The sequence below is a fragment of the Nerophis ophidion genome, linkage group LG25 (genome assembly GCF_033978795.1).
Source record: "Nerophis ophidion isolate RoL-2023_Sa linkage group LG25, RoL_Noph_v1.0, whole genome shotgun sequence".
Lineage (NCBI taxonomy): Eukaryota > Metazoa > Chordata > Actinopteri > Syngnathiformes > Syngnathidae > Nerophis > Nerophis ophidion.
Window position 1 is genome coordinate 22173415 of NC_084635.1, and position 20236 is coordinate 22193650.

At 40.7% G+C, this 20236-nt stretch overlaps 1 protein-coding gene across 4 annotated transcripts in view; it reads left to right on the forward strand.

The window, feature by feature from the left end:
* Positions 1-20236, forward strand: part of LOC133542791 (troponin T, fast skeletal muscle-like) — a 55617-nt gene that overhangs the window by 13362 nt on the left and 22019 nt on the right. The window contains exons 2-8 of one of the 4 annotated variants that reach the window (XM_061886958.1): positions 4607-4646; positions 4856-4869; positions 9656-9799; positions 14081-14098; positions 16298-16318; positions 17361-17379; positions 17470-17515. In XM_061886958.1, coding sequence (XP_061742942.1) covers positions 4627-4646; positions 4856-4869; positions 9656-9799; positions 14081-14098; positions 16298-16318; positions 17361-17379; positions 17470-17515 — 282 coding nt within the window. In that variant the 5' untranslated portion in view covers positions 4607-4626. The remainder of the gene's footprint in view (positions 1-4606; positions 4647-4855; positions 4870-9655; positions 9800-14080; positions 14099-16297; positions 16319-17360; positions 17380-17469; positions 17516-20236) is intronic. The other 3 variants (XM_061886959.1, XM_061886961.1, XM_061886960.1) reach the window with 3 other exon arrangements.

Sequence of the window (20236 nt, forward strand, 5' to 3'; positions counted from 1 at the left end):
TGCATTATCCTGTTATATCTCATTATTTATATTGTGTTTTGGAAAAAGGTTGTCATAAACGTTACTTAATTCATTAAAAAAATACAAAAGAAAACATATTTATAAGTTGAAAGTTTTTTTCGTAGTTCATAGTTCGACTTATACTCAGGAGCAACTTATGTGTGAAATTAATAACACATTACCTTAAAATATCAAATAATATTATTTAGCTCATTCACGTAAGAGACTAGACGTATAAGATTTCATCAGATTTAGCGATTAGGAGTGACAGATTGTTTGGTAAACGTATAGCATGTTCTATATGTTATAGTTATTTGAATGACTCTTACCATAATATGTTACGTTAACATACCAGGCACCTTCTCAGTTGGTTATTTATGCCTCATGTAACGTACACTTATTCAGCCTGTTGTTCACTATTCTTTATTTATTTTAAATTGCCTTTCAAATGTCTATTCTTGGTTTTGGGTTTTATCAAATCAATTTCCCCCAAAAATGCGACTTATACTCCAGTGCGACGTATATATGTTTTTTTCTTCTTTATGATGCATTTTCGGCCAGTTTACTCCGGAGCGAATTATACTCCGAAAAATATGGTACTTACTTTACCACGCTAGTATTTTTTTCTATATATTAATTGTACAGTAATATTTTCAGAATGTGTTTGTTGTATTTTCGGCCAAAGTAAGACAAATAACGCAATCTGAAGTTGTGTTATTTTTTTAGTTTTAAAGCCATGATTTTATTAGTCCGGCCCGCGTGTGCACAGATTTTCCTTCGTGCGGCCCCTGGTCTAACAATTCCAGGTTGATAGTTCAATCAGAAACTTCCAAATCGAATCATCAAATAGTCAACCATTCTAGGACACTGCTGACAAAAAAACAAGGCAAAATGTTGCCGAAAATGAAGAAGAACAGTTCGAAAATCGGGGCGTACGGAAACTGAAGTACCAACATAATGACCTACATTATTTTGGTTTTTAGTATCTTTGATGCGTAAAATGTATCAAAGTGACATCCCTTAAAAGTTACACGTATGTATGTAATAATGCAGTGTTGTCAAACTTTTTACACCAAGTGCCACCTAAAAATAAACTTTTTCTCAAGCATAATGACCAACATTAAAATACAGTAGCGTAGTAGGCCTAGTATTCATTAAAAACAAGGAAGAGGTTTGAAAGGGTGCATACTGTTACATTACACACAGTTTGAACATCAACACTGTGTTGGAATATAAGAAAATAAAACACTGTACTTTAATTAAGTGATTTGTTTGGTGTTGGCGATTGTCAGGGGTCGGCAACCTTCAGCCTACAAAGAGCCATTGGTGCCCAATTCCCCCCAAATAAAACCCAACCAGAGCCGCAAACTATGTTCGATTCCTAAAATGACAATAACACCACTTATAGTTTTGTTACATGTATGCTGTACAATTTTTGAAATCAAACACTTGACAACGATTCATATTCTATTTCTGGGTATGAGCAAATTACCAAATTATTTTGAACCTTCGAAAAAAATTACACTGGTCCTTCCCTTAATTAAGGAATTTGAAAAAAATCAAGACGCACCAATATTCTGAAGGCATACAACTGCATTATATTTCATTTGACTTAAAAAAGGAATAGAACAACCTGGTCATCAATTAAAGCAAATTAATCTGTCCATCAAGCATTTAATGTTCTATTTTCATCAGAAATGTTTCTCTTTTTTTGATCCATCCATTGCTAGCTTACCGGGGGTTGACCACTAAAAAAAATACAATTGCTTGGCAGCCAGAGATGACGCACAGGGGCCGTGACATACATACGCGAATCCCTTAGGGGTGATGGACGGCTGGGCAGTGCCAGAGAAGCTGCAGCCTGCCACCGTAGCCCCCCCCCCCCCCCCTCCCCTGTTTGTTGCAAGTCTCGAGATGTATGTTGTAACATGTACAGCATATGTGCTTTACTATGGAGGTTTTTTCCCACTCCAGACTGGGCCCTCTTAGGGGCCCAGTCTGGATTGTATTTTTTTTACTCATCCTCCCCCAGAGTTTACCTTTGTACATCTTTTACGGGGCGCCTTGAAGCGACCCATCAGTGTTCCTGTTCTGTCACCCTGTACAGTGTTTGTTTGTCTAATCTTGAACGGCTTTGTGCTGAAAACAAAGTTTCATTGTACTTGTGCAATGACAAAAAAGACCTACCTGCCTACTTACCTACCTACCTACCTTCGATCGACAATACATCAAAATGTTTTATTATCATAAGATAAGATACCAGAACTCTCCAAAATAACAACTGTTAGATTAAAAATAACTAAATCAATTTAATTAATTATGTAACCATTATTTGTTGACATTTGACATATAAATTGCTATTCTAGTTGCATGGAGATGGCCTAAAAACCTCTTTTTAAAAATTAGCCAAAAACCTCTTTAAAAAAATAATATTTTCACTAAAGGAAATAGATAAAATACGTTTTATCGATTTTTTAAAATTAGGAATCAATTCAGAATGGGGAGGTATTAGAATCGCGATTCTGGTTGCATGGAGATGGCCTAAAAACCTATAGATTTGTTTTTATTCTGACTAAAAAAAACATTTTTTTGATATATATATATTTTTTAATCGAGTTTTGAAAATGGGCTTCACGGTGGAACAGGGGTTAGTGCGTCTGCCTCACATTACGAAGGTCCTGCAGTCCTGGGTTCAAATCCGGGCTCGGGATCTTTCTGTGTGGAGTTTGCATGTTCTCCCCGTGAACGCGTGGGTTCCCTCCGGGTACTCCGTTTTCCTCCCACTTCCAAAAACATGGCAACACTAAATGGTCCCTAGTGTGTGAATGTGAGTGTGAATGTTGTCTGTCTATCTGTGTTGGCCCTGTGATGAGATAGCGACTTGTCCAGGGTGTACCCCGCCTTCCGCCCGATTGTAGCTGAGATAGGCGCCAGCGCCCCCCGCGACCCCGTAAGGGAATAAGCGGTAGAAAATGGATGGATGGAATGGATTTTTGAAAATGATTAATCGATTTAGAATGGGGAGGTATAAGAATCACAATTCTAGTTGCATTAAAATTGGCCTAAAAACCGCTTTAAAAAATATATTTTCACTAAAAGAAATATTTTTAATAAAAATGTTTGCGCTTGTGTGACATCCATCATGCACAAGGTCAAATGAGGTCACTTCTTATTCCCCGACATGAAGACAATATTTGTATTCAACGCTCCGCATAACAAGCCGACAGGAAGTCCAATTCTGCAACATTCACAATAAATCTACAACGTAAACACTGATTCTTGGTAAACTCACTACTTGAGACGGCGTGGCGCAGCGGAAGAGTGGCGGTGCGTAACCCGAGGGTCCCTGGTTCATTCCCCACCTAGCACCAACCTTGTCACGTCCGTTGTGTCCTGAGCAAGACACTTCACCCTTGCTCCTGATGGGTGCTGGTTAGCGCCTTGCATGGCAGCTCCCTCCATCAGTGTGTGAATGTGTGTGTGAATGGGTAAATGTGGAAGTAGTGTCAAAGCGCTATACAAGTACATCCCATTTATTATTTATTTTGTTTCAAAGCCAAAGGGAGCCACGGCGGTGCCATAAAAAGCCGCATGTGGCCCCAGAGCCGCGGGTTGCAGACCCCTGACTTTGCTTCATGTACTACTAGGTGTGTGGGAAAAAATAGATTAGAATACGAATCGAATCGTTTACGTTGTGCGATTCAGAATCGATTCTCTTTTTTTTTTTTTTTTTTTTATTTGATTTATTATTATTTTTTTTTATCAATCCAAAAAACCACTACACAGCAATACCATAACAATGCAATCCAATTCCAAAACCAAACCTGACCCAGCAGCACTCAGAACTGCAATAAACAGAGCAATTGAGGAGACAAACACGACACAGAAAGTAGTGAAACAAAAATGAATATTATCAACAACAGTATCAATATTAGTTATAATTTCAGCATAGCAGTGATTAAAAATCCCTCATAGACATTATCATTAAACATTTATAAAAATAAAAAAAAAACAATAGTGTCACACTGGCTTACACTTGCATCGCATCTCATAAGCTTGACAACACACGGTGTCCAATGTTTTCCCAAAGATAAAATAAGTCATATTTTTGGTTTGTTTAATAGCTAAAACAAATTTACATTATTGCACTCAGTTGATAAAACATTGTCCTTTACAATTATAAAAGCTTTTTTTTAAATCTACTACTCTGTTTGCATGTCAGCAGACTGGTTTAGATCCTGCTGAAATCCTATGTATTGAATGAATACAGAATCGTTTTGAATCGGAAAAATATCATTTTTGAATCGAGAATCGAAACGAATCGAAAAAATTGATATATTATCGAATCGTGACCCCAAGAATCGATATTGAATCGAATCATGGGACACCCAAAGATCCACAGCCCTATGTACTACAGTTTGAGAATCCCTGTAATAATATGTTTGACTTACGTCAGTTGTAGTTTAACTCCCCGAAGAGACCCTATTTTTACTGTGTTCCGTCAAAACAATGTGAAAGGCGAAATGCAAAAATAAAGAGGAAAGTGACGTTGGAAGCAGCTATTTCAACACCGTGGTCACATGATGTTCTTTGTCTTTGCCCTCAGCTGCGAGTTCTGCTGTCACCATGTCCGACAACGAAGATGTGTAAGTGCATCACACACACACACACACACACACACACACACACACACACACACACACACACACACACACACACACACACACACACACACACACACAGTCCGTGACAGCACAAGCTGCTGTCAGATGTTGACTGATGATTTCAACTACTGTACGTAGAGACAGCTGTGTTTTCACATTTGGTTGATTTCTGACTTCTTTTCATATTTCAGGGATCATTTTGAGGGTGAGTGACCATTCAGGAATGTTTGACTGAGTTTTCAAGCATCCGTAAAAGTTTCAGCTGTCAAACCGGAGTCCACATGAAAGCGTCCTTTGACGCCGACCAAATTAGCTTGTATCCTTGTTGACTTGTTGGCCATGTTGCCACGGCAACTGATGTCCTATAATTAGGTTTGGATAATAATGTGTGTGGAGTGAAAACTCGGAAGAGACAGGAATCCATGCCCTACATGGTCAAAACTGTTAAGTTCCATTCTTCTACTCCAAAAAGGACCCACGGACAACTCACGATTTAAATGTTTTCCAACTTGAAGCTTTGTTGGTTTAATTTCAGTTGATCTTCAAAATCGTCAGTAGGTTGTAAACCATTGGTGTGTTTGGAGAAACTTGTTGAGTGGATCTTGCGGTTATGGCTGCTTGCTCTTATTTCCTCCATGGAGGTTGTGTGGTGAATGAGTGACTGAACCTCCTTCCTTTTCAGGTGCCTTCAATTGGTAATTTGGCTGCCATTTTACCTTGGCATTCTGGGAATTTTAGTTTACACTGATTTTGACCATGTAGTGCAGTGGTTCTCAATCTTTTTTCAGTGATGTACCCCCTGTGAACCTTTTTTAAATTCAAGTACCCCCTAATCAGACCGAAGTATTTTTGGTTGGAAAAAAAAGAGACAAAGAAGTAAAATACAGCACTATGTCATCAGTTTTTGATTTATTAAATTGTATAACAGTGCAAAATATTGCTGATTTGTAGTGGTCTTTCTTAAAACTATTTGGAAAAAAAGATATAGAAATAACTAAAAACTTTTTGAAAAATACACAAGTGATTCAATTATAAATAAAGATTTCTACACATAGAAGTAATCATCAACTTAAAGTGCCCTCTTTGGGGATTGTAATAGAGATCCGTCTGGGTTCATCAACTTAATTCTAAACATTTTTTCACAAAAAAAAAAAAAGAAATCTTTAACATCAATATTTATGGAACATGTCCACAAAAAAATCTAGCTGTTGCATTTCTTTTCACAGTTTATGATTCATATTTTGTTGAAGTATTATTAAATAAATATTTGTATAAAGGATTTTTGAATTTTTGCTATTTTTAGAATTTAAAAAAAAAAATCTCACGTACCCCTTGACATACCTTCAAGTACCCCCAGGGGTACGCGTACCCCACTGATGTAGGGCATGGATTACTGTCACTTCTGAGTTTTAACTCCACAATGTGCATGTTTAAAGTAGATTCATATTGGTATTGGACTGAAATAGAGAATTTGACACTGACCAAATTCAGCTTGTTGGCCATGTTGCTACGGCAACTGAAGCCTAATTAGGTTTGGATAATAATGTGCATGTTTGAAGTAGATTCATGTTTGGTACGCCCAAAAAAAAAAAAAATCACTTAATTAAAGTACAGTGTTTTATTTTCCTATATTCAAACACAGTGTTACTGTTCAAACTGTGTGTAATGTTACAGTGGCCAAAAATATTAAATGTACAGGACTTCAGAAATGTAGGGGTGGGCAATTCTGTAAATGTTGCATAGATTCGAAACAAAGTTGTATAGAAATTGACTTTTTCCTGTCATGGGTGGCCACAGCAAGTCAACTGCATGAAGGATATTTATTATTTATTATTGACCTTGATGATTGATTCACCCACACCTCCCTACATGAGAGCTGATTTAAATACTTCAATTTAAAGTACTAATTGGGAAGTGTATCACTCAGCTCAGGTGATGTTGCCAATAAAAGAAAAAATGTTTCTTTGTTTCCCCATTTCATGCTGTCTTCGCAAAACTGAAGACGAGGAAGGTAAAGATGACTTAGTGGTTGTAAGCTTTGAAGACTGGTCTACACTAATTTGTTAGCTTGGGTTCCACGCTTAAGTTGAAGTGTTTGACACGGACATCTGGTGCACTGTCGATACAAGAAATACTCTTCCTGTATCTTCCAGGGGCTAAGTCTGAAATAAGATTTGAAACAGTGGTGTAAACAGTTGCAGTAAGTTTTCTTCACTGCACAATCATTTTAGAGTTATTGTATTTAAACATCCCCAAAAAATCTAGGATTTTCAGGTTTGGCCCAAACTCGCACGCAGCTGTCAGTCAAATAGTTCCAAGTTAAGGGTGTAGGCCCACCGTGGACTTCTGAGTGATGTTATGAATCACATGGTTAAGCAAAAAATGCTAAAGAGCTTCGAGGCTCACTGCATTTATTTTCTTGCCTTGTGATCTGTTACACTTCCGTGCAATTGTCATTGACATCTTTCACGCAAACGCCATGGAGGTGTCCTCCAATAGTGTCCATTGTCAGTCTCACCACTGTGGTCGGTCACCAGGGGCAAATGTGTGCGGCAACGTACAAAGATGGCATCACAGAAATGATCTAAAAGCACAAACAAAAGCAAAAACATATGCAACAGGAAACTGCTGCCAATACAAATGCTGCCATCAGATAATAGCTGCAAAACCAAAATCAAATGCAAAAGAAAGAAAAATGCGCTTTTAAATTTCGCCATTTTTCTTCTAGTCACCTGCCTTTCAAGATGGATATTCCCCCGGGTTTAGCCTATCTAGATCCCATATTGTTCCATTAACAAATTATTTCCATTGTTTTGCATTTGGTTTTTATCATGCAGCTTTTATGTGTTTACATTAATTAATACATGGTATTTATTTATTTGGATTGTTTCTGCTTTTGTAGTGTTTTTACCGTTTGCCCCTGTCAGCCACCATAAAATCCAACCCATTAAAAGATTAGTTATTTTTTAAATGCTCTCTCATTCTTTAGATTGTTGTAGTATGATCATTTCTACAATGTGAAATGTTAACAATGTTATTGTAATGAGATCTATAATTTTATATGCATGTAGCTCCTCGGGGCATTGGATCGATCGCATCGTATCACCTTTCATCCGAGCAGGCTTTATCACTTCATGCTCATGACTAGATAGGACAGCTCTCGTCCCAGTTCAGCTGTAATCCTAGAGCGATCCAGTGTAGTCATGAGCATGAACCAATACAGCCTGCTCAGATGATATTAGATAGGATGACTCAAGTCCAAGAGCAGGCTTCATGGGTTCATGATCATGACAAGATAGGATGGCTCTAGTCCAGAAGCCGACCTGTCTAGTCAGGAGTATTAACCGTTGAAGCTAGAACAGATGGTACTGGTTGGGGCATCTCTAATCCTAGTCCTGCGCTATAGTCTTATCTAGTGATGAGCATGCATTGATAAAGCCTACTCAGATGATACTAGATAGGACGGCTCTAGTCCGAGAGCAGGCTTCATGGGTTCATGATGATGACTAGATAGGATAGCTCTAGTCCGAGTGCAGTCCTGTCTCGTCATGAGCATTAACCGTTGAAGCGAGAACAGATGGTACTGGTTTGGGCATCTCTAATCCCAGTCCTGCACTGTAGTTTTATCTAGTCCTGAGCATGCACTGATAAAACCTGCTCAGATGATACGAGATAGGACGGCTCTAGTCGAAAGGCAAGCTTCATTGGTTCATGATCATGATTAGAAAGGACGGCTCTAGTCCTGTCTAGTCATTAGCATTAACCGTTGAAGCTTGAACATATGGTACTGGTTGGGACATCTCTAAACCCAGTCCTGCGCTATAGTCTTATCTAGTCATGAGCATGCATTTATAAAGCCTAATCAGATGATACTAGAACGGACAGCTCTAGTCCGAGAGCAGGCTTCATGGATTCATGACGATGACTAAATAGGATAGCTATAGTCCGAGTGTAGTCCTGTCTAGTCAGGAGCATTAACCGTTAAAGCTAGAACAGATGGTACTGGTTGAGACATCTCTAATCCCATTCCTGCCCTATAGTTTTATCTAGTCATGAGCATGCACTGATAAAGCCTACTCAGATGATACTAGAACGGACAGCTCTAGTCCGAGAGCAGGCTTCATGGATTCAAGACGATGACTAGATAGGATAGCTCTAGTCCGAGAGTAGTCCTGTCTAGTCACAAGCATTAACCGTTTCAGGTAGAACAGATGGTACTGGTTGGGACATCTCTAATCCCAGTCCTGTGCTATAGTCTTATCTAGTCATGAGCATGCACTGATAAAGCCTGCTCAGATGATACTTCATTGGTTTATGATGATGACTAGATAGGACGGCTCTAGTCCAAAAGCCGACCGGTCTACTCATGAGAAATAACCGTTGAAGCTATAACAGATGGTCCTGTTTGGGACATCTTTAATCCCAGTCCAGCTCTATAGTCGTACTGTAGAGCAGTCTAACTCCTATGTAGTCATGAGCATGCACTGATAAGGCCTGCTCAGATGATACTAGATAGGACAGCTGTAGTCTGAGAAGCCTGCTCGGATAAGAGGCTTAAAGTCTTCTAAGACCAACTAAGCAGTCCGTTAGCGATCGGTCCAATGTCCTGAGAGAACAAAAAAACCTAGATGAATAAGAGTTTTCTCAGGCGTTTAAGTATACAGACTCATTTTTAACTTTTAGGGGTTTGAATTCTAGTCGTTCTTTTAGTTGTATTCATGTTTTAACTAAATTAAGGACAGTTGCCAAGCACAACATGGCTTTTGTGTGAATAAAGTCACATGGCTCCCATCGTCATCGTCATCATCATCTGTTTCTCTTCTTGTTTTCCAGCAGCATCATCCTTCGCTCACCAATCCATCTTCTGTGTAACTAAAGCAATCTCTCACTTTTGTTTTTTAATGGCTCTGTCATGTCTGTGGTCTTCATTAATGGCCTCCTCCGACACCCTCCCTCTACTTGGCGGTTTGGTGCATGCTGCGTGGCCGTAGCCCAGGAGGAGCTAGTAGAAGTAGAAGTAGCCCCTGAGGCGGAGGCCCAGGTAGAAGCAGAGCCCGAGGTAGAAGCAGAGCCCGTGGTAGAGCCAGAACCAGAGGCAGAACCAGAGCCACAGGAGGTGTTTCAAGAGGAGGAAGGTACGTGCCTTGGGCAGTCTGTTTACCCTTCTCCTGCTACCCTCTCAGCTCTCTGCTCTCTAGGACTGTCGGCACTGCAAAACGTAGCGTCATTGGTTAAAGCTTTTAGAAAAACTGAGACAAACCGGCTGCGACTCCACTCCAATTCAGACAAGTTCAAATGCTACTTTTAGCACCTCATAGGGCAGGGGTCAGCAACCCAAAATGTTAAAGGAGACATATTGGACCAAAAATACAAAAACAAATCTGTCTGGAGCCGCAAAAAATTTAATTACATTCAGATAGTGTGTCATGAGATATAAATTGAATAAAGAGGACTTAAAGGAAACTAGATGACCTCAAATACAAATGAGGCATAATGATGCAATATGTACATATAGCTAGCCTAAATAGCATGTTAGCATCGATTAGCTTGCAGTCATGCAGGGACGAAATATGTCTGATTAGCACTCCACACAAGTCAATAACATCAACAAAACTCACCTTTGCGCATTCGCGCAAAACATTAAAAGTTTGGCTGACAAAATGAGAGAGTAAAAAATAAGTAGCATAAAACACGTCCTAGAGAGTCGGAGAAAGTTGTAAATGTAAACAAAGTGCTGCAAGTTCAAGGACCGCCAAAATTAGTAGGACAAAACGGTGCTCGCCAAATACTCGATTCAGTGAAGCATGTTTAATATAAACAGTGTGCTTTATAACAATTAGGGAGGTTTGTGTCATGTTTGTTCTCCTGCTGAAACCATATTAAAACAAAAAAAACATTTTTTTCCCCTCATTTTTTTCAATTTTTCATACATTTTGGAAAAAGCTCCAGAGAGCCACCACTAGGTTGGCGCTAGAGCCGCGGGTTGCCGACCCCGTCATAGGGCAAGGAACCATATTTGCTGACTCAAACAGTTTTATGCACCTACATGGTGATAAGGCAATACAAACACAAAAGGTATCCCAGTCGATCAATAAAGCAATGCTCTGTTCGTATTTGACCTTATAGTCCGATAAAGGGTTAAAAGTTCCGCATTGCAATTAGTTTCACTTTAGATCAGGGGTAGGGAACCTATGGCTCTAGAGCCAGATGTTGTTCTTTTGATGACTGCATCTGGCTCTCAGATAAATCTTAGCTGACATTGCTTAACACAATAAGTAATGAATAAATCCGCTAATAATCACAGTGTTAAAAATAATGTTCAAAATATAAAACATTGTCATGCATTTTAATCCATCCATTTTACACCGCTCCTGTTGTATTTATTATTGGTTAACTTCGGAATAACAATGTTATTAAAAATAATAAGAGACGTATTATTCTCAAAATATTTTATTAAACTTAAAAATGCATGCATTTAGTTGTATTCAGTGTTAAAAATATATTACACGGCTCTCACGGAAGTACGTTTAAAAATATTTGGCTTTCATGGCTCTCTCAGCCAAAAAAGGTCCCGACCCCTGCTTTAGATGTCGAGAGTCTGTGTTCGTGGGAAGCAACTAAAATGATTTCATTCTACATGCTTCATGTTAGTTAGTAACAACACCCGTCTTGCATTATGGAAGCATGCAGGCAGCACATGCTGTGCCTTGTGGAAATACAAACATGCATGTCAACACATTCAAATGGTTGCAACAATTACAGTATATTGCGACGGGTTGGACCATAACGAATATTATTGTTAATGAATGAATGACTTGGTCACCAGAGAATGTGTGAAAAAAAAAAAAAAAAGATTTGACCTGCACATTAAAGGGGCCCTATCCTACATTTGCATTTGCAAGAGTTATGTTGAAAATATTGTACTCCTTCACATAATGTGGAAGAGTCGTATCATGAGGTTGGTGTGTTTTTAAAGTTTAAGTTAAAGTACCAATGATTGTCACACACACACTAGGTGTGGTGAAATTTGTCCTCTGCATTTGACCCATCCCCTTGATCACCCACTGGGAAGTGAGGGGAGCAGTGGGCAGCAACAGTGCGGCGCCCGGGAATCATTTATGGTGATTTAACCCCCAATTCCAACCCTTGATGCTGAATGCCAAGCGGGGAGGCAATGGGTCCCATTTTTATAGTCTTTGGTATGACTCGGCCGGGATTTGAACTCGACCTACCGATCTCAGGGCGGACACTCTAACCACTAGGCCACTGAGTAGGTCAGAGAAGGTTTTTATTCCTATACCACTCCTAAATCACATCAACGGTCGGAGCTAAAGATGCACCTCACACGATCACTGCTACTCTGCTGTCACCACTTCTTGGGCAGAGGCTACAGTTTGACCGCCAAAGTCTCCTATATCTTAATTTTCCAAGGGATAAGCATTAGCACGCAACCCTTCTAGGTGGGTGTGCATATGCAGATACCCAACCAATTGCAAAAAAAAAAAGTAGGTCGCGGAACAGGCTGCGGAATCCGAATACGTTGGCCAAGAGGAAAATAATGCAGACTTACCCCGTACACAACTTGAAGCTTTATAATGTTTTTCATATCCATGCATCCATCCATTTCTACCGATTGTCCCTATCGGGGTCGTGGGGGGGTGCTGGAGCCTATCTCAGCTGCATTCGAGCGGAAGGTGGGTACTCCCATCGCAGGGCCAACACAGATAGACAGACAACATTCGCACTCACATTCACACACTAGGGCCAATTTCCATTCATCCATCCATCTTCTTACTCTTATCCGAGGTCCTCTCCCAAGCCACTTCGTCTAGCTCTTCCCGGTGGATCCCGAGGCGTTCCCAGGCCAGCCGGGAGACATAGTCTTCCCAACGTGTCCTGGGTCTTCCCCGTGGCTTTCTACCGGTTGGAAGTGCCCTAAACACCTCCCTAAGGAGGCGTTCGGGTGGCATCCTGACCAGGTGCCCGAACCACCTCATCTGGCTCCTCTCGATGTGGAGGAGCATCGGCTTTACTTTGAGCTCCCTTCGGATGGCAGAGCTTCTCACCCTATCTCTAAGGGAGAGCCCCGCCACCCGGCGAAAGAAACTCATTTCGGCTGCTTGTACCCGTGATCTTATCCTTTCGGTCATAACCCAGAGCTCATGACCATAGGTGAGGATGGGAACGTAGATTGACCGGTAAATTAAGAGCTTTGCCTTTCGGCTCAGCCCCTTCTTCACCACAACGGATCGATACAGCTTCCGCATTACTGGAGACGCCGCACCGATCCACCTGTCGATCCCACGATCCACTCTTCCCTCACTCGTGAACAAGACTCTGAGGTACTTGAACTCCTCCACTTGGGGCAGGGTCTCCTCCCAAACCCGGAGATGGCACTCCACCCTTTTCCGGGCGAGAACCATGGACTCGGACTTGGAGGTGCTGATTCTCATCCCAGTCGCTTCACATTTGGCTGCGAACCAATCCAGTCAGAGCTGAAGATCCTGGTCAGATGAAGCCATCAGGACCACATCATCTGCAAAAAGCAGAGACCTAATCCTGCAGCCACCAAACCGGATCCCCTCAACGCCTTGACTGTGCCTAGAAATTCTGTCCAAAAAAGTTATGAACAGAGTCGGGCCAGGGCCAATTTAGTGTTGCCAATCAAGCTGTCAAAAATACTTATTTCAAAAGCTCTTAAAATGTGCAGGATAGGACCCCGTTAAACGTTTAAGATGTTTAATTTATGTGGTAACAGAAGAAGTCTAATTTGAAATGTGTTTTGACGTCTGAAAAAATGATTTATGTGTAGGTAGGCTATGGGGAACAAGGCTCTGCTATACTTTGCACTTTAGTCTTGTTCTAACAAAGAACCCTAAAGTGCTTCTGTAGAACCCTCATGAAACATTGTTTTTGGAGTTAGCAAGTATTTTTGCAAAACTTCAGTGTTAGCTGTCACATAATAAACTCTCGTTCCATTTCCCTGCATTAGTGTGTTATGACTGTGATGTGAACTATGCATAGAATGTTTCAAGGGAGAAGAAGAAATCCAACTGTTTTTTTGTTTTACATGATTTAATTGTCCCTTTCCATCCTTTCCATCCAAGGCTTGGGATGCTAATTTTGAATTGACACAGTGTTTGAAATTGATTAGCACCTTGGATGGTGGGTCGTTTGATCATGTATAACCCATTTGTTCAGCTCCCTTAATTCTAGTGTTAGCATCTTTTTGTGAGTAGATGAGAAGTAATAGTCGCAAGCTGCACCACCATAGCATTTACACTGGGGTGTTGTCATCGCTGCTAATTGACACGTGCTCTGTCCATGCAACACCCCAGTTTAGTAAATGGGGCCCTCATGAGCAGCGCATTAATAATCTTTGTTCTGCTCTTGCTTTGGACACTTGCTGCATGCAGATGCCTATGAAGAGGAAGGTATGTTGATTTGGATTATTTCGTTTTATTAATGTGTTGTTGTTGTTTTTTTGCATTCTGCAAAGCTTTTTCCACATGCCAACTTGGTTTCCAGAGAAAGGCAGAAATAATTGTGTCCCTTGAGTGTCATTAGTGCAGCGGTTCTTCAACGTCACTTCGGCTGATTTTTTTCCCCCGAAAACATCGCACAGTTCTACGAAACATTTTCATTCTCCAAACGTATATTTTGACACCAAAACAGTGTAAATTTTGTCTTTTTACCTCCATAAAACCAACTTGCTTTGCTACTACTAGTGTTAGGTATTATTTGCATATGATTTGATACCAGTGCCAAATCGAACTGGAACTTTAAAAAAAGTTAATATAAACACATTTCTAAGTTATAAATTAACCAAACCAATTATAGCAGTGCCTCACCTGCCACCAGGTGGCTTAACCATGAGATGTTCCAAAACGAAGTAATAAAATAAAATAAGCTTTATTATTTCTCTTTTGGTTTATGCTTTCCATGTGATTTTGGTGTGGTTCCTGTATAATTTGATCATTTTCATTGTCAAAATCGCGTAAATTCCTTGTTTCCTGATCAAAACAATGCAGCAGATGAGAAGTGAGGCAGACACAGGCGGTGTCTCCACGGGGAGGAAAAAATCGGTCTTAGCCTGGGCCGCGGAGAGGGGTTTAGACTGAGGCCAAGGAAAAAAAAAAAAAAAACCTCATAGCCATAGCAGACATCCCTCATACATGTGTGTAAGAGGGAAACACACAAAAAAACAAAGAACATAGGCCAAGCACTTTAGCTAAATGCTTACCATTGACATGTGAAAAAAATGATGCTAAGCCTAACATCGTAAGGACAGTTAAGTCATCCATCCATCCATCTTCAACAGCTTATCCGGAATCGGGTCGCGGGGACCACAGCTCCAGCAAAGACCCCCAGACTTCCCTCACCAGAGCAACATTAGCAACTTCATCCTGGGGGATCCCGAAGCGTTCCCAGGCCAGAGAGGAGATGTAATCCCCCCATCTGGTCCTTGGCCTGCCGCTGGGTTTTTTCCCAGTGGGACATGCAATGAGGACCTCCCTAGGGAGACGCTGGTGAGGGATCCGCACAAGATGCCCGAACCACCTAAGCTGGCTCCTTTCCAAGCGAAGGAGCAGCGGCTCTACTCCGAGTCTCTCTCGGGTGATTGAACTTCTCCTCCTATCTCTAAGGGAGATGCCAGCCACCCTTCTGAGGAGACTCATTTCGGTCGCTTGTATCCGCAATCTTACTCTTTCGGTCATGACCCTCATTTCCTGACCATAGGTGAGAGTAGGAATGAAGATAGCTTGGTAGACCGAGAGCTTTGCCTTCTGGCTCAGCTCTCGTTTCGTCACAACAGTGCGGCAGAGAGACTGCAATAATGCCCTAGTTTGGCAGCACACCCGACCCCACTGGTTCCGACGGTGGGTGGTGGGCCCACATGGCGGAGAGGATGGTGTGTCCGAGTATCTTCTTCTCCGTGGCTAACCCGGCCACCAGGCGCTCGCTGACGAGCCCTACACAGGAGGAGGGCCCCAGGCTTCCTCCAAGCCTGGTAATGAATCCTCTCTTAGATTCTTTCATGGGGGTATCGTAACCCTGATGGGGAGAGCATTCGGGAGCTACACCTTGCCCAAGGGTGACACGGAACTATGTAAGGCAGGGGCGTTCAACTCCCTGAGGCTTTGTACAAGCCCACATATCCAGTTCAGTCAGCGTAGTTTTATCTCATGTATGCGTTTTTTCAGTGCCAGTTAAAAATAAGGTCTTGAAATTACAGTTTCGTCATTTCCGACTGTCTGTGAGGCCCTGAATGTATACAGTCTGAGTCCTGTTTGGAGATGCATTTTGAGAAGAAAGTAAAGTTTTGGCGCGGTTGTGTCAGACAGTAACCCGTTTGTTCCGATAAAAAGATTGTCGATCACCGTACGTGAAGACGCTACAAAAGTAACCAGTAATTTAGCACCAAAATGAGGCAACAGTACCTACTTAGTTTTTTGGAATGGTTACTAACTCAACTTTATTTAGGACTTGAAGAAACAAAACAAAAAAAGGGATCCATGTCCCACAGTTGAAGAAACGCTGCATTAGTAATTCATGAAGAACCAAAACGTTGATTCATGGTTAAACTACTCATCTCTGCCTTTTCTCTTCTTTGTATGAATTTGTCCCGCCAGTGGAGGACGAAGATCTAGATGGTACTTTGTATTTCCTGCTGAGTCGTGTTGTTTTGCCTGTTTTGTCTTTTTTTCCTTTCCGTTGAAGTGAGGTTATTTCAACCAGTGTTTCCCAACCGAGCCCAGGCACATGTTTTACTTCAGAAAAATCTCACGGAACGCCACCAAAAAGTTCAATCGATCGCAACCGGACTGTTCAGATTGTCTTAGAAGGCGTTTTCCCATTTTACCAGGGTAGGCTTGATCAGTTCATATCCAAAGACTAGATAGGACAGCTCTTGTTTAGGATGTAGAGATAGATTTGAGATGTCCTGTCTAGTCTTTAAGCTTGAGCTGATGGATCTTGCTTGGATAATAGGTGCAACATCTTCTAAGACAACCTGAACAGTCCGGTTGCCCTGAGAAAACTGGATAGCACAAATACCACAATGGTTAATTAAGTAGGCGTTTTACCTTTAATTGTTTTTCCTGTCACTATATTTCACTGGCATATGTAGATGAGTAATGATACATTATTTGTAGTAAACATTTTTGGACAAATTATGCGAAATTATATAATTTACCGCTGATTTCTCACAGCACGCCCATGTGCCGCGGCACAGCGGTTGGGACTTACTGATCCAAGCTAATCAAACCACGTGAACTGTGAAAACCCAGCTCTGTTTACCGTGCAAATGGATTAACAATAATTTGACTCCTCCTTGTCAAATGTTTGCTGAAGTATGTCCAAAACAACCAAACTGTTGAAGTAATTTCTCACATACTGATTAGTGTTCCCTTCACACACTAATACATTCTTTATTAACTCAATAAATCAGGTGACAGTGGGTACTTAACACAGAGAAAGTGTTGATAAAACAAAGCCTCACATTATTCACTCCTCTATCGGTGGTGTGAAACCAACCATGCACTTGCACTCCACGTGTTGTAACTCAACTTCTCTACACGGATCCTCTCCTTCATTAACCAACTTTCTGGACTTCATCTTTCTGCACAACCGTGCCCCTAACAATGTGATTTCTCTCCTCTCTCCCTGTTATCGGGTATCGTTATCACGATCCAGAAGAAAAGCCGAAGTACAAGTAAGGAATTATCAGACTTATTGAATGAGCATTGCAGACATGATGTATTGGTGACTGGTGATGAAAATGTGATGTTATTTGCCTTTACAGACCAACTGCTCCCAAGATCCCCGATGGGGAGAAAGTAGACTTTGATGTAAGTATATTGGAGTTAGCCTTTTATTTAGTTAGCCACTATATGTTTAATTGTTGCTTACATCAGTCAACGGCTGGTTAGGGCAGTGGTTCTCAACCTTTTTTCAGTGATGTACCCCCTGTGATCATTTTTTTAATTCAAGTACCCCCTAATCAGAGCAAAGCATTTTTGGTCGAAAAAAGGAGATAAAGAAGTAAAATACAGCACTATGTCATCAGTTTCTGATTTATTAAATTGTATAACAGTGCAATATATTGCTTTATTTTTAGTGGTCTTTCTTCAACTATTTGGAAAAAAAGATATAAAAATAACTAAAAACTTGTTGAAAAATAAACAAGTGATTTAATTATAAATAAATATTTCTACACATAGAAGTAATCATCAACTTAGAATGTGCCCTCTTTGGGGATTGTAATAGGGATCCATCTGGATTCATTAACTTAATTCTAAACATTTCTTCACAAAAAAAGAAATCTTTATCAGTATTCATGTAACATGTCCACAAAAAAATTTAGCTGTCAACACTGAATATTGCATTGTTGCATTTCTTTTCACAGTTTGTAAACTTACATTCATATTTTGTTGAAGTATTATTCAATAAATATATTTACAAATGATTTTTGAGTTGTTGCTATTTTTAGAATTAAAAAAAAAAATCTCACGTACCCCTTGGCATACATTCAAGTACCCCCAGGGGTACGTGTACCCCCATTTGAGAACCACTGGGTTAGGCTATAGGACCACATATAACCCCTTGATGACCAAGATTAACGTGGACCCCGACTTAAACAAGTTGAAAAAGTTATTCGGATGTTACAATTTAGTGGTCAATTGTACGGAATATGTACTGAACTGTGCAATCTACTAATAAAAGTATCAATCAATCAAAAAAAATCGAAATGTTTTAATCTCAGGTTTTAAGTTGTCTCAAATAAGAAAATAATGACAAAAAATGATTTTTGAATTTGAGGTAGTGCAAAATAAGACAAATGTGTCAGAACAAAACAAACAATAGTGAAAAGTAAAAGGTAGGAATGCGCAAAACATATATTCCAATCCGAATCACAATTCTTATACATCCTCTTTTAATCAACTCATAATTTTGAAAAATCGAAAGAAAAAGAATAACATTTTTTAAAAATACAATTTTAGGCCGGCAGCACGGTGAAAGAGGTCTTAGTGTGTCTGCCTCACGACTGTCCTGGGTTCAATCCCGGGCTCGGGATCTTTCTGTGTGGAGTTTGCATGTTCTCCCCGTGACTGCGTGGGTTTCCTCAGGGTACTCCGGCTTCCTCCTAATTCCAAAGACATGCACCTGGAGATAGGTTGATTGGCAACACTAAATGGTCCCTAGTGTGTGAATGTGAGTGTGAATGTGAGTGTGAATGTTATCTGTTTATCTGCGTTGGCTCTGCGATGAGGTGGCGACTTTTCCAGGGTCTACCCCGCCTTCCGCCCGATTGTAGCTGAGATAGGGTCCAGCGCCCCCCGCGACCCCAAAGGGAATAAGCGGTAGAAAATGGATGGATGGACATTTTTAGGCCATCTCCATGCAACCAGAAGGAGCTTTTCTAACCTATAACCTGTTTTGATCAAAGCTTCATTATAAATAATATAACAAATAATTGCAAGAATACAGTGCTGGAATCTGTTTTAATCGAGAATCGGTTAGAATTAAAAATCCATTCTAAATTCAATCAATCATTAGAAGTTTATTTAAATAGCCCTTAATCACAACAGTCTCAAAGGGCTGCATAAGCCACAACATCCTCAGCTCAGATCCAACATCAGGGCAAGAAAAAACTCAACCCAATGGGTTACAATGAGAAATCTCTGAGGGAAAGAAAGAGAAAAGTGCTACAGAGTAGGGCTGGGCGATACTAGGAATTTATAAATAGTTTTTATAACGTCATGCAACAATACAAAACAATTTATTAGTATGTAATTAATACAATCAATCAAAGTTTACTTATATCGCCCTTAGCCTGTGGCAAGCTTTGTGTGATCTATTGATATTTTACAGACTATTTTCATTTTCAAAGTTGTAAAAATACAGGACGAAGTATGTCTTTTGACAGCTACGGAACGCATACTTTTGTTTCTGAAAATGGGACGATTCCGTTTTTCAAGGGATGGTTGGCATACTTGCCAACCTTGAGACCTCCGAGTTTGGGAGATGGGGGTGGCGGGGTGGAGGGCAGGGGTGCGGGGTTGAGGTGGGCAGGGTTGAGGTAGGCAGGGTTGGGGACGGCAGGGATTGGTGGTAAGCGGGGGTGTATATTGTAGCATCCTGGAAGCGTTAGTGCTGCAAGGGGTTCTGGGTATATCTTCTGTTTTGTTATGTTCCCCCGAAATGTGTTTGTCATTCTTGTTTGCTGTGGATTCACAATGTGGCGCATATTTGTAACAGTGTTAACGTTGTTTTTACGGCCACCCTCAGTATGACCTGTATGGCTGTTGATCACTTATGTGTAAAAGCCGCATATGTTATGTGTCTGAGCCAACACCCTGTTTGTATGGAGTAAAAGAAGACGTGACAACAGGTTGTAGAGGACGCTAAAGGCAGTGTCTTTAAGGCACGTCCCCAATATAGTTGTCTGGGTGGAAATCGGGAGAAATTCGGGAGAATGCTTGCCCCGGTAGATTTTCAGGAGGGGCACTGAAATTCGGGAATCTCCTAGAAAAATTGTCAGGGTTGGCAACTATGGTGGTTGGCAACCC